Below are 22,081 nucleotides of genomic sequence, written 5' to 3'. Positions count from 1 at the left end.
GAGAGAGAGAGAGAGAGAGAGAGAGAGAGAGAGAGAGAGAAAGAGAGAGACAGAGAGAGAGACAGAGGAGGAGGAGAGGATGAAGAGTATTGAGGGAGAGAGAGAGAGAGAGAGAGCAAGAGAGACAGAGAAAGAGAGAGGGGGGCGGAGGGAGAGACAGAGACACACAGACCAAGAAAATGGGGTGGGGGTAAGAGAAGAAACAAATCCGTCAACAAGTGCACAAGTCTTAATTTAAGCCCCCCAAAAAATAAAACTGAGATGAGTTAAGAGGCAGGCTGCTTCAAGATTGCCTGCGCCGTGTGGCCGCTGATCCAAAGAAAAATCTGGGAAATACTCCATAAAATGGTTGCTTTTAAGCACAAGGGTGCTATCCCGAAAAATGCTGCTTTGACAAAATCGAAGGTAAAGTTTTTGGACCTTTGTTCAGTTTCCTTAAAAGACAAAGAAGAGTTCTCTCTTCAACCAAACAAATATACACACCAATGACACCAAATTTCTCCTATAGGTACGGCAATGCCCACTTCTGGTGTAGGTCAAGACTTCTGGAAACCCCCAAAACCTGGGTTAGCCCGCTTTCCTTAAAAGTGACCAAATATCCCCCCTCCCTGTACAGGAACTGAACCCACACCATGAGCATGCATAGCAAACACCCCTACCATATTACAAAAGAAGCCAATCAATTGCAATGTCCGGTTAATATGCACACACCCACACACAAACATTAAGAATTCTCCAGTTATGCACCAACACCTACACAGTTCACATCAAGAATATTTAGGTTTTACACATACACACACACACATTAAGAATTTTGGGGTCACACATATATGCACACGTGCACGCACATACTCTTCACATTAAGGAATTTTGGGTCACACATACGCATACACACATCAAGAATTCCATGCCCCGACTCACCTCTCTACTGGGGCTAAACTCCAGCGCCAGATTGCACATACAGCCAATCGCCAGCAGCACTTTCTCGCGGGTCTCTGGCGACCCACCCTGAGCACCCACCTGCAAGAGAAAACGTACGAGTCGAATTTGTTCCGAGTTTCGGTCAGGAAAAAGACATCAGCACAATAAAGGTAATTTACTACTAGGGAAAAACAAGACAGACGGACAGATCTACAGACAGACAGATGGACAGACATACAACAGAAGGGATAAAACTGAAGTGGTGCCCTCCAACTACATAAGGGAAGTAGCAACAAAAACAGTAATGGGATTTGTTTGAGTACAAAGAAGCACATCCACACAATAATGGTCATTTAGCAGCAGCATACAGCAGAGGGTTTTACGGCGCTTGCAACTGCATAAGGTCATATGAGCGCCAAGGGGTGGGTGTCAACAGAGAAGTCTTTACAGGGAATCAGACTTAAGACTGCTCACCTCTCTAGCTTCAAAAGCACAAGGTATGCTTCGACTATCAAGGCATCCCAAAATAGCAGGTCACAAGGGAATGACAAACATACAAAAGAAGTAAAGGAAAATGACAATAGTAATGATTAGGAAAGAAAAAGCTGCAGTTCCCTGTTGTAGATCAGGTACAGTTATGAGCGTGACATGAGTCAGCCCATTTACAATTCTACTATGCTTGAACGAGAAATGTCCCCCCTTTGGGAATGGCCTAAAGACACTTCAGTCAGTGGCACCGCCCCGGGGGTATGGTCATTTAGAGCTCTGAAAAAGTAAGGCAGACAGACAGAAACAACAGTGGGAAAGTAAAGAAGTAGGACCTACCAGTGGCGCACTCCAACCACCCGCACAGTACTGGGAGTAGAGTCGAAGTACAACAAGGGGTTGTCACCCAAGTCAAGTAAGAGAAACTTTTCATGAGTGCAAAAGGAAAGGTATTAAAACATAAATGCTTTATTTAGCAAGAATTTTACAATATTTGCAATACAGGTCATATATGTGCCGAAGATTAGAGGTGTTACAAGAGAGCAACAAACACAAAAAAGCAAGGAAAATTAGGATAGATGTTTGATGGGAGAAAAGGAGCAAACCACACCAAGGCACTCGCCAACCACCCACTGGCACATATAAATAACAAGAATATCTCAGTTCAGATTACACATCTTCGGTGCCCAGAATAAGCTCAATAACTCGAAATTTGATGAAAATCTTTTTTTTTTGCATAAAAAAATTCCCGATACCTTGATACACAATGTGCATAAATATTAAATACAGATTCCAATTACATATGTTCAAAAATGAAGTTTAAATTCCTCGCAAACTTCACTATCAACCACCACGACATAAGTGAACCTCACAAACCTGAAAAAGCCAGCAATAAAAGCCCACTCACACAAGCTTTCTCAGAGTTCAGTTTAGTTTTAGTAGAGGTTTTACGGCGCTCGCAACTGCATAAGGTCATATGAGCGCCAGAAGTTTAGAGGTGTTACTAGAGAGTAACATTAAACAAACATAAAAAAGAAGAAGGGGAGATAAGGACGATAGATGTTTGATAGGAAAGAAGAAGAAAACCACACCAGAGCATCTGCCAACTACCCACTTTCTCAGAGTATCAGTGCTTAGCTTAAGTAATTTCCGTTAGAGTTTTGCAGCAACTGCAACACGAATAGGCCATATAAGTGCTGAAGACTGGAAGTGCTACCAGAAAGAAACATACAATGAAAAGAAGGGGGAGAGACAAAGACGAGTGATGCTTGATAGGAAAGAAAGAGCTAACCCAAACCACACCATAACACCCACCAACCACCCACTCTCAGAGTATGCCCAAAAACCATAACACTCACCTCTTTGTCAAGTCCTAGGAGCTCCTCGCTTGCCGAAGAAAATACCTGAAAAAGTATCTACAATTGTTACATACAAGACACTTTTGTACTGCCCGAGTCTACCACACAAACAATACCACTGGCCAGTCGTTTTATTTCAGTACCTTGGTTTGTACTGTATAAAAAAACTGACCTGGATATAGACAAATTTTTCAATGCTTTTTTTTTTCAATGTAGGTGTTTTATATGTCACCATCGATGCAATTTGGATCTTTAAAATTTAGGAGGCAGGTCCCGAATCCTGTCTGTATGGGCCAACCAGGGTTAAGAGGGATACAACATCACAGTAGAAAGGCCGAGATCATCTTTATTTCCCTTCTCACTCAGCATCAGGGTATTGCCACGAACAAAGACTTTCCACCTTTCCCTATCCCCAGCTGGCCTCTTGATGTTTTGCTATGTCTTCCCATTTTTCAGTACACCAATCTCTGTGACTTGGATAAAAACCAAGACACTTCATAAAACTTCTCCCGACTCAGGAATGGAACTCAGGTCTGTTGCATGCAATGGCCAAGTGCCTTACCACTACACCATAGATGCTGGAATATTGACTCCTAAGGCCCACCCTATAGGAGATAATGACTACACAGCTGCCAACTTTTCAACACCTAAAACCAGTCAACCTACCCAGGGGGTCAAGACAGTGGGCACTGGCCAAGTAAAACCCCCTCAAAACCCTCTACAGACACATTTCTGAATTCAATAATTTCAAGCAATTTAAAGTAAACCTTCAGCACCAGATCTCTTCAATTGACGAATGGGCTCTATTCTCATTGTTACTCGCTAATCTGGTCTTGAAGCTTCAGAAGTTTTCTTCAGCATCGGCAAGTCCATGAGGAGCATTACTTAAAAACAATACACTGTTTCATATACGAAAACAAACTTCTGCACTCAGACCCGCAAATCATATAAAGTATGTTTTCTTTATGTACTGGTTGGAAGCTATTTTAGTTTTAATAAGAGTTTTACGGCACTCACAACACAATAAAGTCATATAAGTGCAGAAGATTAGAGGAGTTACTAGAGAGTAACAAACACAAAATAGAAGGAGGGGAGATAAGGACGATAGATGTTTGAAAGGAAAGAAGGAGCAAACCACACCAGAGCAATCGCCAACCATCCATTTTGCAGCTATGAATGAGCCAAACCTTCAAACATTTCAGCTATCTACATTCCATGAAAAACACGAAGACAATGTTGCATTTGAAAAAAAACAACCCAGCTCACTGGATTTGGAACATTGTTGGGTGTTTTCCCCACATAAGTTCAAAATTTAACTCACCAGGGGTAAAAGAGGGCCTCTCTCAAAATACTTGGGTCACTCACTTTAATCATATCAAAACTGTAAGTCTACAACAATCAATGTTATTTGCCATAGCTTTCTGGCTGAGACACAAGCAGATCTTATTCTTTCAAAACACATGCACTCACATCTACAATGGGTTTCCACACAGAACTGTCGTGCAGAACGGTTCGGATTTGTTGCACGGATCGGGTCAACGAGTGCAGACACTTGAGACTGGCGATGACCTCGAGCTGGTTGTCCGACAACAAGGACGCCTGGACTTGTTCGATGAAGCAGTCCTGTTTGATGACCTACATGGGAGAATGGTTTCAAAATGACTTTCCATAAAATGAAATGACAATGTCAAACACCTTCAGAGAAAGGAGCGGCACTTATATGACCTTATTGTGTCGCAAGTGCCGTAAAAATCTTACTAAAACTAAAGGAGCAGACCATGATCTTCCGCTCACACTTATCAATACAAGGTACTGCAACAACAAGACATATTCAGATTTTTCAAAAGACTTGTTCAAGAATGACTTATCTAGATATATTAGAGATTCGAATTCCCTGGCCATGTTTAAAAGGCAGTTGTTTTATTATTTATTTTAGTTTTAGTAAGAGTTTTAAAGCACTTGCAACACAATAAGGTCATGTACGTGCCAGAGATTAGAGATTTTACAAGAGAGTAACAAACATAAAAAAGAATGAGGGAGAGATCAGGACGATAGATGTTTGGTAGGAAAGAAGGACCAAACCACACCAGAGCACCCGCCAACCACCCAGTATTATTTATTATTACTTTTAAATTTAGTTTAGTTTCAATAAGAGCTTTACTTACTTGCAACACAAATAAGTCATATAAGTGACAAAGACTAGGTGTTACTGGAGAGTAGCATATAAAGAACAGAGGGAGGAGGGATAAGGACGATAGATGTTTGATACAAAAGACAGAGAAAACCACACCACAGCATTCGTCAACCCCCTAGACAAAAACCGCAACAGTCAGAAAATAACACAGACCAAAGGAGACAGACAGACACCACAGAGACAAAGGAAGACTCAGGCAACACCAACAGTTCCCTCAAACTCCCAGCTCCCCATTTAATGATCCAAAGACAAAAAATCTCCTGCTGATTGTCTCAGAAAGACAAACCTTTTCCCGGATGTCCTCGTCATTAGCGGTTAAGGACGCAAAAGCCAGGAAAGCAGCTCTCTTCATCTCACTGCCCCAATCAACTTCCTGAAACGAATAATTTTTTAAACAATTAACAACAGGGGAAAAAATGTAAGTCTTTCAAGTCACAAGTTCAGGGGAAAATACTCACTAAAAATATGTCAAGAAAAGAGAAAATAACTACAGTAAACATATGAGCATGATCAGCAAAGGCAGATACAAGGAGGTAAAGCTAAAGTACACAATCCACACAGTTGTTAGTTTTAATAAGAGTTTTACGGCACTTGCAACACAAGTAGGTCATATGAGTGCCGAATATTGGAGGTGTTACAAGAGAGTAACAAACACAAAAAAGGAGGAAAAATAAGGACAACAGATGTATAATACGAAAGAAGGAGCAAACCACTCCAGAGCACCCTCCAACCATCTGCCTACACAGATGTACCTGATTGCTGTTGGCAGACATCTTTTTCACATCCTTGAACTGCAGATAGTTGGCCAGTGTGCTGATGACGTGGTCGGTGATGCTGGCTATCTCCTGGAGGCCCACGTCTTTCTCGATCAAGCAGGCCAGGGTCTCGGCAGCGTGAACGTTTTGCATTAGCGGGCGGTCGCGCTTGCACATACGCACCAGAGTACCCAGAGTCTGTTGAGAAAAATGTTGCGTTTTCATAAAGAAAAGAAAGTAGAGTGAGAACAAGCTTTACCAGCTTTCCTCTCGAACACAAACTGATTCTTCTGAGGGAAAAAAATAATCAGGGTTCCTGCAAGGAACTCCCCACCAAATTCAAGGAGACTTCAAGGAGGTATCATGGAAAAATTCTAAAAATTCAGGGAGATTCAGTCGAGAAACTTATGCCGTTTTCAATGGTGCGCCAAGAGCAATCCGACAAAACTTTTGTTCATGTCCGATCTGGCGAATTCCAGGAGTTTTCTAGGAGGTTCCTCAAATTCAACTTTTCCTGGAATGAACATTTAAGTTTTCAAAGACTCCTGAATTCAAGGAGACCACACGAACCCTTAAAAAATGTTACTTAAGGCTGTATCAAAATATTTCAGAAAGAGATACAGCCGAACCTACTCTAATGGTCACCTGTCCAAAAGACCCCTTCTCACTCTACACGTTTGATAGGAAAGAATGAGCAAACCACACCAGAACACTCACCAACCACCCACAGACAATGTTCTTTCGAAAGAAGTTAAAACAAAGCCGTAATATGATTCCCCTTATTATGTATGGGCAACTACACAAGTTGCAAATACTATATCTAAAAAATCCTCAATAAATTATCAGAGAAACCTATGTCATTTAACCAATTTAGGAGAACACTGAGCATTATATATCTACACAGTAATGGAGGAGTTGATAAAAAGAAAAATGTATTTTAAAATAAGAATTGGCCAGTCGTCCGGTTCACCTTCCTACTGATGACAAAATCTGATGATGGTATAGCGCCACCGCGGTGTAAGTAGGTCAAAACTTTAGCTGCCTCAATCTGCATTTCCGACGGTTTGTCTCTCGCCATGAGATTCACAAAGGCTTCTTTGGTGTCGTGCTCTGCAAAGCAATCACATAAGTCCAAATATTACAGGTGTTACTAAAAAGCAGCATACAAATAAAAAGAGGAGTGATAAGGACCATAGATGTTCGATAAGAAAGAAGGAGCAAATCCCACCACTTCCGAATCACCCACATATTTCAACAAGAACAGACTACAAAAATAGGAACACGAGTAAGAAATAGATGGTGCGGACCAAACTAGAGCACCCATCAACAACCTGCTAAAGACAATAGATACAGATTAAAGAGGGTTAAAAAATAAGGTTAGACTTACTAGAAGCATCCTAGAACCAACCATGGGTAAAGTAATTGAGAAGTGCGTTCACAAACACGAAGGGGACATTGTATAGAGTTTTTAAACACTTTCAACACAAATACATTATATAAGTGACGAAGATTAGAGGTGTTACAAGAGAGTAACATACAAAGAAGAGAATAAGGAGAGATAAGGATGAGAGATGTTTGACAGGAAAAAATATAAGCACACCACACCATAGCACCTGCCAATCACCCATCAGCTATAACAAACCTATGAGAACAGATGCCAACAGACTTTTTTTTTTAGTAAGCGCTTTATGGCATTTGCGACACAATTAGGCCATATAAATGCAGAAGATTAGAGGTATTATAAGAGAGTAACAAACACAAAAAAGAAGGAGGGGAGATAAAGATGATACTTGTCTGACAGGAAAGAAGGAGCAAACCACACCAGAGCATGCATACCTTTGATAACTGCTGCACAGACATCTGGGTTTTTATAACAGAGCTTCCCAAAACACAACAAGGTGGGCATCTGGATGTGGTACGGTCCCCACAGCATCGGCGCCAGAACGCTCACCGCTCCACTCTCCAGCAACACTTGCTGGTGCTCCTTCGTCTGTAGGAAACATTGAGGACACTAGAAAACATTGATTTTCTTTTTGGTTTTTAATGTACATGGTTTTGCGCTCCTATCAACATAATTTTGATCATTTCAAAGACCGACTTTGACCCTGCCTGTCAGGGCCAGTTTTAAAATTTTAGTAAGAGTATTACAGCACTTGCAACACAATAAGGTCATATAAAGGCCGAAGATAAGAGGCGTTGCAAGATAGTAACAAACACAAAAAAGAAGGAGAAGAGACCAGGACGATAGATGTTTGATAGGAAAGAAGGAGCAAACCACACCAGAGCACCCTCCAACCACCCACTGTCAAGGCCAACCCGAACTTAGAGGGAAAGAACATCCCAGCAGAAAGGACAAGATAAAAAATTATCCCAACATAAGAATCGAAATCCGGTCTTCTGCCAGCAACAGCAAAGCGCATAACTGCTACACCATCAGACGCCAGTAGAAAAAGTACACACTGTACAGTTAACATGAAAGTTGAAATTTAAAAGGGACGCATGTTAGGTGTTTAGTTCTATGGTTGCTTTCACGTTGGTTCATGGCATAGCTTGGTTTTACTTTGCAAGCTGGAATGGTAGAAGTATCATTGTAAAAATTAATTAGCAAAATAAGAGTAAATTTTATTCTTTAAAAATCACTCTTTACAAAGAACAAAGGCCTTTACAAAAATCGAGACTGTCGGGATGATCGATGGAAAACAAATTCTTTAAATTAGTACACCTAAAATATTTCCTTCAGGTTTCTCCAAAGTCTAAACATTCCATCAGGATGTGCTTGATAGTAAAGTCGCTATACAAAATGGTTTTTCATCTTCCCGCAATAGCTTAGAGGCGTTACTAAAGAATAACATATAAAGAAAAGAAGGGGGAGAGATGAGGGCAATAGATGCTGGTAAGGAGAGAAGAAGCAGAATCACACCAGAGCACCTGTCAATCACCCACTTTTTTTTACTGTGCAAAACGAAAAACACTGAGGATTGTGCACTTAGACCTTCAGAATTAACTATATGACCCGCTGCTAGCTGTCTAAACTTTGTTCCAAAATGACAAGCCACAGCTCCCAGCAGCTGGGATAATGCACAAAAATAGACTCGACTTTCTTAACTAAACGCTATGAATGCAAATAGAACTTTAAGTTGTACAAAGCTTCTTCAAGAGAAGCTGCTCTTTGTCTTGAGTCAAAGCACATGATCGTAAATTAAATGGCAGAAAGTCAGTCAAGTCGGAGTTGTTAGAAAAATCAATTCTGTCAAATCGTAGAAACCAATTTCAAGATCAATAAGTTCTGCCCGCACCTGACACGCTCGCTCCAGGACCGTGATGATGTGCTCCTGACATTTGGGCGACACGGGCAGAAGACTGAGCAGGTGAGGGATGTACGTGTTTCCAAAACGGTTTTCCTGGGGAGGTAAAAAAGAAGAAAGTGTATGGGTTTTCACATCCACACCATCAACACTATTTGGTTATTTAAGGTTATTTAAGAGTGCCAATTTTCCTGGAAGAAGCAAGCGATAGATTTCATATGTCATATAGTTTCAGTAGTTATCATGCCCTTCTAATGAAATTAACAGACATTTTTACTGTCAGAGCACAATCAATGAAGATGAACACATCACAATATGAACATAAGAGTACTATGAATAAGAAGAACAAACTTTGACAGAAGAACTGTCTTTGGCGATTTTTTAATGAAAGCATTTGGGGGTATTTTGTTGAGGGTTTTTTTGGTAAGTGTTTTACGGCGCCCGCAACTGCATAAGTTCATATGAGAGCGCTGGACACACCAAAGATTTTCAATTGAATTTTGCCTGGGTGGCGGCCGAAGCCTACTCTTATCGATTTTGGACCACCAAGGATCTTTACCATGTGCAACTTGCAAACAGGACCTCCGAGATTTTTCGCCCTTGTCCGAGAAGGCTATGTGTAGATTTTTCCTACCAGAAGATCAGGGGTGTTGCTGAAAGACAGCAATAAAAAGGAGCCAAGGAGTAGAAGTAGAAAGGCTGCAGAAAGAGTCAGGAGCCCAGTGGAGGGAGCAAAAAGCATTTGTTTGAATTTCTCCAGAATAGGGATACATGGCAAACACACACAAGTTAGCAATGACCACGAAAAACCTTTTTTTGGTCAGAAAGTGTTTGCAAATAGGTGCATTTTGTAGCTGTATCTCCACAGAGAATGGAACTTTTTGAATTTTTAAAATCCATCAATAAACAAAAAAGTTACGGATTTTTTAATCAATTAATTTTTGGTACACTTTTATAAAATGAAAAAACCCCAAAATATGGGACGTTCTTTGGTGAGTTTTGAGACAATATTCAATATTCGTCATAACTTGCTCATTTCTCGGAGTATTTAAATGAAACTTGGCAACCTAGTACATTTTCTAGTACAGAATCTAGTCCTGCTTTCAGATTTTTCATAGCTATCCTAGTTTTTGAGTTATGAAGACGTTTATTGGTAAAAATGTGGCGATATTCGGTGCGTTTTGAGACACTATTTATCATAGCTCACCTATTTCTAGGAGTATGTAAATGAAACTTAGCAATCTAGTACAGTTTTTAATGCAGAATCTAGTCATGCTGTCAGGTTTTTAATATCTATCATACTTTTGAGTTGTAAAGACATTAACAGGTAAAAAAGTGGCATTCTTTACAGATTTACAAAGATTATCAGTCATATCTTCTCCCAAAGTCATGATATTTGAATGAAACTTGGCAACATAAAAGGTTCCTCCTTGCCAAGCAATGCTCTGGATCAATTTGTTACAAAAATGTAAGTAGAGAGCTGGAATTATTAGTCTAATAAATCCAGTTCTCTACTAGTAAAAGCATGCATACTTTGTTGTAGAAAATAAGATCGTCTCTGTGTATGTCCATTGTTGGACAGTGTCCTATTGTGTGGTAGATTAAGATGCGTTTTGATTATATAGTTTACAAGTCATGGGAATATTTCGCATGTGCAGGCTACAACTCGTACTATAAATGTAACATATTTATACCCTCCCCCTTCTCTCTCTCTCTGTCTCTCTCTCTCTCTGTCTCTCCCTCTCTCTCTCTCTCCCTCTCTTTCTCTCTCTCTCTCACGCACGCACACAGACACACATGCACGTGCGCACAGTCACGCACGCACGTGTAACGATAACAATGTACAAACGGGACTATCTTCCCAGACTGGACTAAATAAGTACCATACTCTTTAATAACAATCTTAATGCCTCCCTTTTCCAAACAGAGCACACAGAACGAGTGCAAGTGTGTGCTTTCCCAAGAGGGGGGAAATAGGCTTTCATAACGCAAACACAATGCCATACCACTTCTCAATATGTTTACTTTTCTGTTTCTATTCTTCTCTCATGCAATCAAGCAAATAAAAATGACTACATCTATTGTTTTGTGACTAAAATGCAAGTAATCAAGGCCCCCGTTTAGTTTTCAAGTATCCTTCCCCCCCTTTCCGGGTCACATAAGCGGAGTCTCGTTTGTAGCGCCCGAGGCGACCGATGGCTGATGACGTCACTCAGTGGAAATTTCCAGGCCGCCGGTCGTTCACCCAGCACGCGCAAATGGCAATGCCGCTTTTCCCGTAGTTACTCCCACATTTTTAAAGATTACGCAAAAACTGCTAAACACAGAAGCATGAAATTTAAAGGGAATAAAGAAAAATGGTGTACAACGTATCAGTCAGTTTAACAAATCACAGTTCCGAAAAATCTTCAAAGTGCACCACATCAATCATTTTCGGAAACGTTTTCAATTGCTTCTTGGATGGGTACAATGTTGTCAAACTGCATACTACGAGATTGACCTCTTTTCTGATTGGCTGCCAAGTTACATTAATATCCATTCACGAGAAGCGGCGTGAGAGCGAGTTGAAGACAACAACCTTTCCGTTAGTTCGTCCCACCAAACACCCCCGTGGCGGGGGCCAAAAATCGGCAGAACAAAACGCGCTCGGTGGGCATTGCTACACAAGTGCGCGCGTGCACGTACACACACACACATACACTCAAAGTGCATGTAAGTGTGTGTTTCTTTGTTTTTTGTCTTTTGTGTGTATGTGTGTGTGTGTGTAATTTGGACTGTTTTACTCAACAATTGTACTGATTTGTTTGTAACTGGTCAAGGGCAGAGCTGATTTTTTATTAAGGTAGTTGTGAGCATTTGTTGTTGAATGCTAGCTTCAAAAGGAAATGAACCAACAACCTGATCAATTCCATTAAATACGTTAGAGAAATGGGCCAACTTTTTTAAAAATATCAAATTTATTGTTTTATAAACAACGCTTTTCCAACTTTGATGCTTCCAAATCATTTTTGTGCATTTTTCTCAAAAATGACTTTTTTACAGTGACCATGCGGTGGCAAGCGTTTATCTGGAACTATCTGAGCTACAAGCTTGGAATTTGGCAAAAAGGTGCTGCATAGTCTGTTTTGTGATCCCAGGCAAGGATTTTTCGAAATATAGATTATTTTTTTCAATATTCCGGATTTTTTGCCATCGTACCGTTTTTTTTCAGAAGTCGCCCGCTGATGTACAGATTTTTTATTTTTATTTTTATGTTACAAAAAAATCCTTACCTATGATCACAGATAATGGTTTTGTGTATTTGTGTGTCAAGTTTGAGGCTTAAATTCCAATTTGTTCTGTGGAAAACGCATGTTACAGCAATATGGCTGCCACAACATCAAAATTTTCTATGAAACTTCAAAAATTCCATCATAATTCTCCTAATTAGACCATAATTAGCTTATATCACTTGAAAAAACTGAAAGAAAATCCTCGTATAAGGTACATCATCTGTTAAGTTTAGTTTCAGTAACAGTATAGCACTTGAAACATAAGATCATATAAGTGCTGAAGATTAGAGGGAGTAACAAGCATAAAAAAAGAACGATGAGAGATCAGGACAATAGATGTTTGATCGGAAACAAGAAGCACCCACCAACCACCCGCTCCTCTGGCTTTGTATCCCTCGACTGTTGTGGCAAAGACTTCTAGATAGATGGAGCTAATATAAAAAGTGAGAAGCTAGTACTAATGCTCACCTCAAACAGGTAGTCGCTGTGTGCAGCACTGTGCTTAAATATGTACCTCAGGCAACGTACCAGGCCCTCAGTGTACATGCGACTGATGTTGGTGAGAGCTGGAAGGGAAACCCACAGTGACATGAAGCATAACATTAGTAAAACATCTCGGTAATACTACATAAGACAAGAAGCTGTATGGGCCAACTGAGCTAAGCCCAATATTTGATAGATACCAGTCTTCAAGAAAAAAAAACAACTTTTTATAAATGTAAGTATACTAATGATCCCATTGAAACACTTTAAAACATTTAGGAGGAAGACTTCTGACCCAGAGACGCCAACCTCTGAAATATTTTTTTAAAATATTATTATATCAAGCACTAAAAATTCTTATTTTGGCATAAAAATTCTTACCACAACAAAGTATCAATCAGAGAAAGAATCGCACAATATGACCCGCGCGGAAGTTGATACAGCCGAAGTACACAAAGGCACAGATAATCCAGCTCCAGATGAGATATATTTGATACCATGTGACCATATGGTCAATAAACTAGAACTGCATTACAAAAAAGGGCTTTCTTGTTTTTTCGATACCGGTATCGATGGGACCATTGTATGTTACTGTGCGAGTACTAATATTGGTTGTAACCCCGTACAAGTCAGACTAAAAGACTAATTATACTTTTCTACCGCAACCTAGAATTATTTTTTTTCGTTTGTTTTTAAAAATAATTTTTTGCGTATCTGCTTCTTATTGATTGGCGTCTCTGCTGACCCTGCAAATATTCAAGATAGATGGTTATCTTTTTTTTTCATCCAACGCAAGACAAACAAACAAGCTTGAAGATGATACCAATAACTCCATATATACCAAAAAACTGACAAGGCAAGCGCTTGATGCTATCATGTGGGGGCACATATATAAATTTTTGCTTTACTGTTCATTCATAATCAGAACCTCAAAAAATCCATTTGAATGAACTTCCTCGTGATAAACTGTTGGAAGACCTCGTGGCAACAATAGACCATGCTCATATAGTAACATGAGTCATACAGTACGTGACCTCAGTGCTTCTTTGCCGTACCTTCATTTTTAATACCAGTGAAAACAGTTCATAACAAAGAGCGAAAAAGTCATACTTTTACTGTTAAAAAAAAAAAAGAGATACAACAAGAAAGCAATGAGGTCGCGAGTAACTCACACTTCAGCACTATCGGCACAGCCTTGTTCTCCATCAGGAACTCTGTGGTGTTTGCCTTGCCCATGGCCATACTGCCCAGCACAACGGCCACCTCCGTCTGGAAGTGAGGCCCACCATACTCCGTCTCCAGCCACTTCAGCAGTCTGTCACAAAATAAACCAAAAAAAATAAGATTCCATCTTAACTTTAGTAGTAAGTGTTTTACGGCACTTGTTACACAATAGGTCATATAAGTGCCGAATATTAGAGGTGTTACAAGAGAGTAACAAACATAAAAAGAAGGAGGAGAGATAAGGACAACAGATGTTTTTTTGGTTGCTTTTTTTAGTAGAGGGCTTTGCCGCGCTCGCAACGGCAACTGCATTTATAAGGTCGTATGAGTGCCAAGGGGTGGGTGTCAACAGAGAAGTCTTTACAGGAAATCAGACTTACTCTGCTCACCTCTCTAGCTTCAACAGCACAAGGTCTGCTTTGACTATCAAGGCACCCCGGAAATAGAGGGTCACAAGAGTGTGACAAACATACAAAAGAAGAAGCAAACCACACCAGAGAACCCGCCAACTACCAACGCCTAAACTTTAACCACTCAACCACAGGCATGCATTTGTCTCCCCATTCAGCATAAACTAAGACTTTCAAACTTATGATCAAGACAAAAAAAACCCTCCGCTCGTCCTCCCCTCCTCCTGCCCAAAAGAAACAAAAGCAAAACAACTCCACCCATAATTGGCAACCCTTAGGAAATTGCAAACTAAACTGCAATCTACCATCTATCAAAGATCATTGGTAATCATTTTTCATACACCTTTAACCTCAGAAACAGGCAGCACAAATGCACTTTCCATAGATAGATTTTAAAATCAAACATTACAGAGAGGTACAAAATCTTTGAGTAGAGAAAGCTGACAGCCTAAATTCAAATTCAGAAAATAGCTTCTGAGTGACATGTTCACTAAGGAATTTAATTGCTCTGTCCTGTTAGCACCTTCCTTTGCCCTATTTAACCCTTCGATCCAGTCTACCCAAGGAAAAATAACAAAAGAAAACACCAATCACATAAGTTAAACACAAATGCGTGGCCTACCTGGGAACCAGTCCATGCCGCATAGAAATGTCTTTCTCGTTGTTACTGCCGATCACATCATTCTTGAGTTGTCTAGACAAGGGAAAAATTTAATTAGTTGAAAACCAGGTCATAGTGAAAAGCGGCGACAAATAATCTTTCATTCAGTTTCCGAATTTCTGAATTTTATATCTCTACTCCTCTCGCAACATAAACCTGAATTATTACGAGTGAGTACTTTTTGTTTTAGTAGAGGTTTTACGGCGCTTCCAACTGCATAAAGTCATATGAGCGCCAGAAGATTAGAGGTGTTACAAAAGAGTAACAAACATAAAAAAGAAGAAGGGGAGATAAGGACGATGGATGTTTGATAGGAAAGAAGGAGCAAACCACACCAGAGTACCCGCCAACCACCCACAGTGAGTACTTTTTCTTCCATCAAATATCATGGTACTGTTCTTGTGCTTTGGTACCTATTGACAGTGATGCTGAGCAAGCAAAAAAAAACACAACAGAAAACAACAAAGCAATTGCGATTAAATCATAATAATCGTATTTCCTTTTAAACATTAAAAGAAACTAGCTTTCAGCAAAAAGCAGCTTAGACTGGCAAACTTAAAATGTTTCAAATTATACTCAAACTTCATTTGTTTATTTATATTTATACAAATCTTTCTTGACTTCTGCACATTCTCAAAAGCTTTTTCATTACAAAAGTCTCTGAAATTCAAAGACACCTGTTGCAGAATCAGGATTTAGCATGGAGAATGTTCTGCTTAAATCTGAATTTTTTTTTAAAGCTTTTATTTTCTGCAACAATCAAAACAAAATTCAAAACCCTATGTGTCAGCCTTAGTTCTCTTATCTATTGCCATCGGTGATTGCATCTCATAGGACCATTGTCAGACCAATTAAAAATAGAAACCATTGAATAACTCCTTTGCTTCCACCCTAAGCCTCTCTATCCATTAAAATTTATATGTAATAAGCACAACCAACCAATCACCCACCCCCCTTAATTGTAGTAATGATTCAAGGAACTTTTTTCTCAGCTTGTCCTGCCATCAGGGTAGCAGGCAGTGTGTCAAATTATTTTTGTTTAGTTGTTTAGTGAGGTTTTACAGCGCTCGCAACTGCATAAGGCCATATGAGTGCCAGAAGATTAGAGGTGTCACAAGAGAGTAACAGACATAAAAAAGAAGAAGGGGAGATAAGGACGATAGATGTTTCATAGGAAAGAAGAAGCAAACCACACCACAGCACCCGCCAACCACCCACAAATTATTTTTACACCTCTGACTACTCTGGAAAGTTCTGTAAGGTAGCACCACTCCAACACTTTCTTCACTAACAGTGATGAGATTTCAACCCACACAATCCTAATCATTTGTAGCACTGAGTACTCAGGGCTACCACCAAACTGCATCCCTTGCCCCCTTCCTTGCCTGGCCGCATGTTGTAAAAATTCTAGAGGCGATGGAACCAAACTTAAGAGTTCTGTTTCAAATCCTGACTGAGCCAGCAAAACATTTCCTGAGTAGATTAAAATCCCTCAAAGTCAAAGGGAACCAGTTTCTTTTGACTTTCCTGGGTTAAACATGTTCCCATCTAAATAAACTAAATTTTATATTATTACAGAGGTATCTATTATGCGGGGAGCAGGTATGGAGATTCCATTAAGATAGGTTTTCTTGGACAGGTTCAACTGTGTACATAGAGTTGTGCACAAGACAAATAATGTAGCCTTACAAGATGGCAGACGGCCACTCATCTGACACTTCATCGTTCAGCAGGGTTGCGATGTACGCTCGGCGGGACAGCAGCTGTGAGTCCACAAAGACAGGCCGAGAGTCCATGTCTACCTCCTGAAAAGTAGACAAAGAAAATCCATTGCAAATTTGATATCTACATTCTACAAATCTATATAATTGTCTTACCATCTTCATCTGGTCTTTTGTGTTACCTGATGTTACTCTATGCCCCCAAACTTTGGGTGCAAAATAACAAACGCAATAATACATGCAAATGACGCATTCGCAATTTGTTCTTTTTTCTGTTCTTCGTTTTCACCTTCACCCTACACCTAGTTTCTGTTTTACACTGAGTGTGAGGAAGCAAAGGCAGCTAGACCTAGATCTAGATCTAGAATCTAGATCTACTGAATATCGACAACACAATTTTTTGCATCGAATTCAATTCCTAGAGCTAGATCTAGATCTAATATCCAGATCAAGATTCAGTGATATTTAAAAGTCTGAATATTCACATACTTCAGTTGTGGTTGGGGCAAGGTTCCCGGACTATTATACATTTGAAAATGCTTTCAAAAGGCAGGTACTGCGAGAAGTCATCCCTCCTAAAGTCAAACACTAAAATCCTTCATGTAGATCTAGATTCTAGATCTCTTCTAGAATCTAGGCTAAAGAAACAAAAATAAAACCTCTCCACACCCCACACCCCTCTAAAAATGTCAGTGTCATTCATCATGTGTGTTTATTGCAGCTAGATCTAGATCTAGAAGGCTAAAACATATCCTCAGACATAACTGAACAAGATGACTCTCAGTCGTCTGTCTCTCTGTGAGAGCAGCAGTAACATTACGACGATGTCGATGGCTTACCATGATGGCGACTGAACTTGGGCTATCTCTTCTGAACCCGGTAGGCATAAATGAGCTTGGATTGTCAGAGCAACAAATTTACAACATCGGTCATAGGTTGATTATCATCCTCTGAGCTGAACTGTAATCAAGACCACGGCTTTTGCAGGCGAGACTTGCTTTTGTCGCTCTGTTCTACTGAGGTCCAGTCTATTTGTCGGACCGTGTTGTTATTTTTCATTACTTTCCTTCCTTTGTTCCATGTGCCAGATATTCTACCCCTCACATAGCTCGAAATACACTTGCCATATCATTACAAAAAAATCGAAAGTATAAAGGTTGAAAGGTAAAACAAATTAATTTTGTCAAATAAATAAGTACTCTGGCGTATCCATCTGTTTGTGAGTATGTTGGACAAGACTGTTTAATGATACTTATTTTTCTTGTGTACTTGATTTGTATCATATCCAAACTGGTATAGAATGCAATGTTTGTGTGTAATAGCAAAAATGTGGAGTGACTAGCCCAGACGTATTCGACAAAACAATTAACAGACAGAGCCTACTTCTCTTTTTCTTTGTACAGAGACTACTAATGTTTTTGTATCGTGTTTACTGGTTAACCCCGGCCAAATTAACCAAACAATTATATAATAAGGATTTGTTCATTCGTCTTTGTACATTCGTTGTCATTGGCCAAGTGCATATTTAATGTTGTAGCCTTGACTAGCTTTGTCAAGTGACCATCAAAGGGCCTAGATCTTGGCTTGGCCTAGCCCAAGGAGCTTATTAGAACTAAAACTCCTTGGCCTAGCCTATATTATAATACTAGGCTATAGAAAGGAGAGAGATAATGAGTAACCTACCTAAAAAGGAAGCTGCCACGTCTGAAAAACAAACAAACAAACAAATTGCAGCCACATTGTCCCTTCCTGCTCTCAGACTTCTACTAGATCTACTGGTAAAACAAAACCAAAATGAAACAAACAAAACCACTTCTCTGCTTTTAACTTAAAGTGAAGCCACAGCTGGGTCCATAACTATAGTGCACGATATGATAGACACTAGTTTTGCTATTCCTTGCTGAGCTTTGAACTTTTAACAGAGCTGATTGTAACGGAGTACAAGTACTTACGTTACAATTTTCGGTACTTTTACTGTACTCTGGTACATTTTTTAAACCAGTACTTTTACTGTGCTCCGATACTTTTTATAAAGTACTTTTGAGTATTTTTAAAGTACATTTTGAGTACTTTTGAAGCTTAATGAAAGGGTAAGTGCCGGCATTTCTGATCATAATTTACGGAACAAACACCCGGGCGGGCACAGCCGATCGACCAAGAGTTAAAAGTTGAGATCAAAGAACGGCCCGTCGCGTCAAAGATCAGCCACTATCGTGAATGTGATCACAAGCACTCCATGAAACGGTACAGTGTGTGCTCCAGACGGGATCACACCAAGGTGTGAACTGACCGGTGCGTTTCTTTTCCCCGAACATCGCCCTCGCATCTGAGCTCACCACCTAAACTTACATCACTCACTAGGTGGGTAGGGCTTACAAGTTCGCTCCAGGCGGGATCACATCAAACTGAACTCTTCCCTGGCCGTTGAAAGCAGTTTTTCTCTATTCCTGAATTTGCGAGACAGCCTGAATTTTAATTTGGTGTGGTCACAACGTAATGGTGCGTAACGACATAGGCGGGTTTTTTTGTTTTTGTTTGTTTGTTTGTTTGTTTTTGTTTGTTTGTTGTTGTTTGTTGTTGTTGTTGTTTTGTTGTTGTTGTTGTTGTTTTTTTGTTGTTGTTTTTTTTTGGGGGGGGCCCTAAACCTAAACTTACAATCAGAGATGGAAAGCTAAAATTGTTGGACAGGTGGAAGGGAGGGGCAAATGGATAAGCGTAGATAAAGATCTCAAGACTCACGATAGGCTCATGCCACTGTGATTGGTCATCAAGGTTGACCACTCTTTGCTTGCCATAATATGTCATAAATCCACCCAGGGGTCATGTCAGTTCATGGGTCACTGTAGATTCTTCCTTGGCTTCATCGGCTAAGATCCCATTATATTCCTTGCTTCCGAGCACTGGGATCTTAGGCGGAGACTACTGTAGTAGAGAATCTTTGGTTACACTACACTTACTAGACTCTAAGAAACTATTGTATTTGGTTTGCCGTGGGCGCCGTGGACTACACAGTGTGACCAAAATCTGTCTAATTACCACTATAATCAATTGAAACTGAAACTCATTTCCAACTTCGTTCATTGTACATGTATATACGATAATCAAATGCTCTGTATACTGTTTACATTTTTAGTAATAAATAGCCTAATTTGTCAAATATACTGGATATGTTATTTAATATGATGTTTAGCATTAGCGCTGAAGTGTTATAGCATATTAGCAGAAAGTACTCAAAATGTACTTTTTTTTAAAGTACTTGTACCCCAGTACATTTTACAGGAAAGTACTTTTACTTTTACTGTACTTAAGTACATTTTTTAGATTGTACTGAAAATTTCAGTGAAATGTGTACTTAAGTACGTTTTAAAAAGTACTTTAACAGCTCTGACTTAATACAAGAAAAGAAAGCCCCCCCCCCTCTCTCTCTCTCTCTCTCTCTCTCTCTCTCTCTCTCTCTCTCTCTCTCTCTCTCTCTCTCTCTCGATACACACACTACAAGCAAGAATTGCGATATATCATTAATTAATCTCGAAGCGCGCAGCCGCCGTAAATTATTAAAATTTTCTGTGGGCTGTGGCTGTTTTAAACTGGAAAATATTTTGTACACCTGCAATGCTTTACATTTTACATTCTCATGCCTCAATAGTTTGTTCCTCCTTGTGTACTTGTCGATGAAAAATATGCCTCCAAATTCAAATATATAGGCAGCTGTAGCCTAGCAAGTGTGTAGTATTTAATATAGGCCAACATATAAAGCTGTCAAATTGTAAATTATCTCCTCTGCCACCGTCTCCGAGTCTCTCTCTGACGCCGTGTCAATGAGCGGCACTGGCACTTGTAGATTAATATAATTCTAGACACCAGATTCCAGTGGTGTCGCGTAGGTTGCAGACTAGGTGGTGCATAATTGGAAAGTGAGCAAATGGGTAATATACTTACTAGCTACTATTAAGATTTCCAGAAAAAGGTCAATTTGAATCTGCATGATATTCCGTAATCTAGATCTACATCTATCGATGTTTATAACTGTTTCTAGATGAAACCGCCTAAAAGCTGCAATTAAGTGAAACAATGCTAACAACTCACTATGCTCACAATCTGAGAAGACTTTATATTAAATAATCCTAATTACTTCGTGCAAGACCAGGACTTGCTACACAATAGAGGGAGACAACAGTTCCAATACTCATTCTTCATTGAGTTACCGTAGACTACTATTGGAGTAGATAGGCTAGTGGAAACTTGGATCACATTTTTAGCTTGCACAAACTTGGTGCGGCGAAGAGCAGTTTCATGCACCTTTCTTCTTGTGCGGGAAGAACGATGGCTAGATTTCTCTACAGTGACAAAAATAACTTTGGTGCAAAGATTTTGCTTGCTCCCTGCAGACACAACCGCAAGCGGTGCGACGAGCATAAAAAAGCATCCTCGCTGTCTGTCTCATCACTGGTGCAGCCAGCGGGTGACGGATCACAAGGATGTAGTAGTAGCCCTAATGTAGATCTAGAGCACTGATTGGTTTAGAACAATTAGAAAGGGGGGGGGTGAAGGCCAGGATTAGGTGGAACGCTTGCACCAATTGCTCCAATGGCGCCCCGACACTGCCAGATTCATGTATTCTTAAAATTCCCTTTTGTCAGTTCACAGTGTGCCTATATTGCATTTGAGTCTCATAAATTAAAAGGCTCACTTTAAAAAATCTAAAATTTGACAGACCTTGCCCAGCCAGGTTTACTAGCTAGTACACGAACTAGTAAGTTAAGCTTATATTTATTTATACATGACATGTAAGTATACTGTCAAAACAATAATTAAAAAAAAACACGCTCTTTTTTTCTTTACTTCACATTTTGCCTTTTCATTTCTCCCTGAACATTTAGTAACAATTTGAGTCATCCAGTGTATGTGTTCCAATGCAGTGCGTGTTCTGTCATCTCCTGTCATCTGGACTTACTGCAACCCCCCCCCCCCCACGCATATACACGTACATGTGACTTTCTCTGGGCTCCTCGGATCTCTAACCTGATTCTTTCTTCTGCTACTAATTCAGACTCCTTATCTTACTGCTGTCTTTACTCCTGACCTTTGGGTAGGTAAGATGTAAGTCCTCCTAGCCTTTTGCGTGACGGTGAAAAAAATCTCGACGGTCCCGCGAATTACCCACGTTAAATAGGTAAAATCCCTTGACCCTTGCTGGTCTTTATAAAAGCTTCGGTAGCCACCCGGGAGGGGAGACAGGGAGAGAGAGAGAGAGAGAGAGAGAGAGAGAGAGAGAGAGAGAGAGAGAGAGT

General features: G+C 40.0%; 1 protein-coding gene across 11 annotated transcripts in view; it reads right to left on the bottom strand.

Annotated features, from left to right (window-relative positions):
- The window catches only part of LOC101852366 (armadillo repeat-containing protein 8), a 35,047-nt gene extending 16,357 nt beyond the window's left edge, over positions 1-18,690 (bottom strand). For 2 of the 11 annotated variants that reach the window (XM_013089636.2, XM_013089639.2), the window contains exons 1-13: positions 17,630-18,341; positions 16,759-16,874; positions 15,031-15,102; positions 13,947-14,089; positions 12,760-12,857; positions 9,011-9,115; positions 7,551-7,704; positions 6,685-6,824; positions 5,712-5,912; positions 5,246-5,332; positions 4,236-4,400; positions 2,766-2,822; positions 922-1,020 (exon numbers count right to left, since the gene is read on the bottom strand). In XM_013089636.2, the coding sequence (XP_012945090.1) occupies positions 922-1,020; positions 2,766-2,822; positions 4,236-4,400; positions 5,246-5,332; positions 5,712-5,912; positions 6,685-6,824; positions 7,551-7,704; positions 9,011-9,115; positions 12,760-12,857; positions 13,947-14,089; positions 15,031-15,102; positions 16,759-16,874; positions 17,630-17,677 (1,485 nt within the window). In that variant the 5' untranslated portion in view covers positions 17,678-18,341. Of the gene's footprint in view, positions 1-921; positions 1,021-2,765; positions 2,823-4,235; positions 4,401-5,245; positions 5,333-5,711; positions 5,913-6,684; positions 6,825-7,550; positions 7,705-9,010; positions 9,116-12,759; positions 12,858-13,946; positions 14,090-15,030; positions 15,103-16,758; positions 16,875-17,629; positions 18,342-18,473 lie in introns of those variants that run through there. The other 9 variants (XM_013089642.2, XM_013089643.2, XM_035973106.1 and 6 more) reach the window with 8 other exon arrangements.
- Positions 18,691-22,081: the final 3,391 nt, after the last annotated feature.

This window comes from Aplysia californica, unplaced genomic scaffold, assembly GCF_000002075.1.
Source record: "Aplysia californica isolate F4 #8 unplaced genomic scaffold, AplCal3.0 scaffold01003, whole genome shotgun sequence".
NCBI lineage: Eukaryota > Metazoa > Mollusca > Gastropoda > Aplysiida > Aplysiidae > Aplysia > Aplysia californica.
This window is presented reverse-complemented; position numbering and strand designations above follow the sequence as displayed.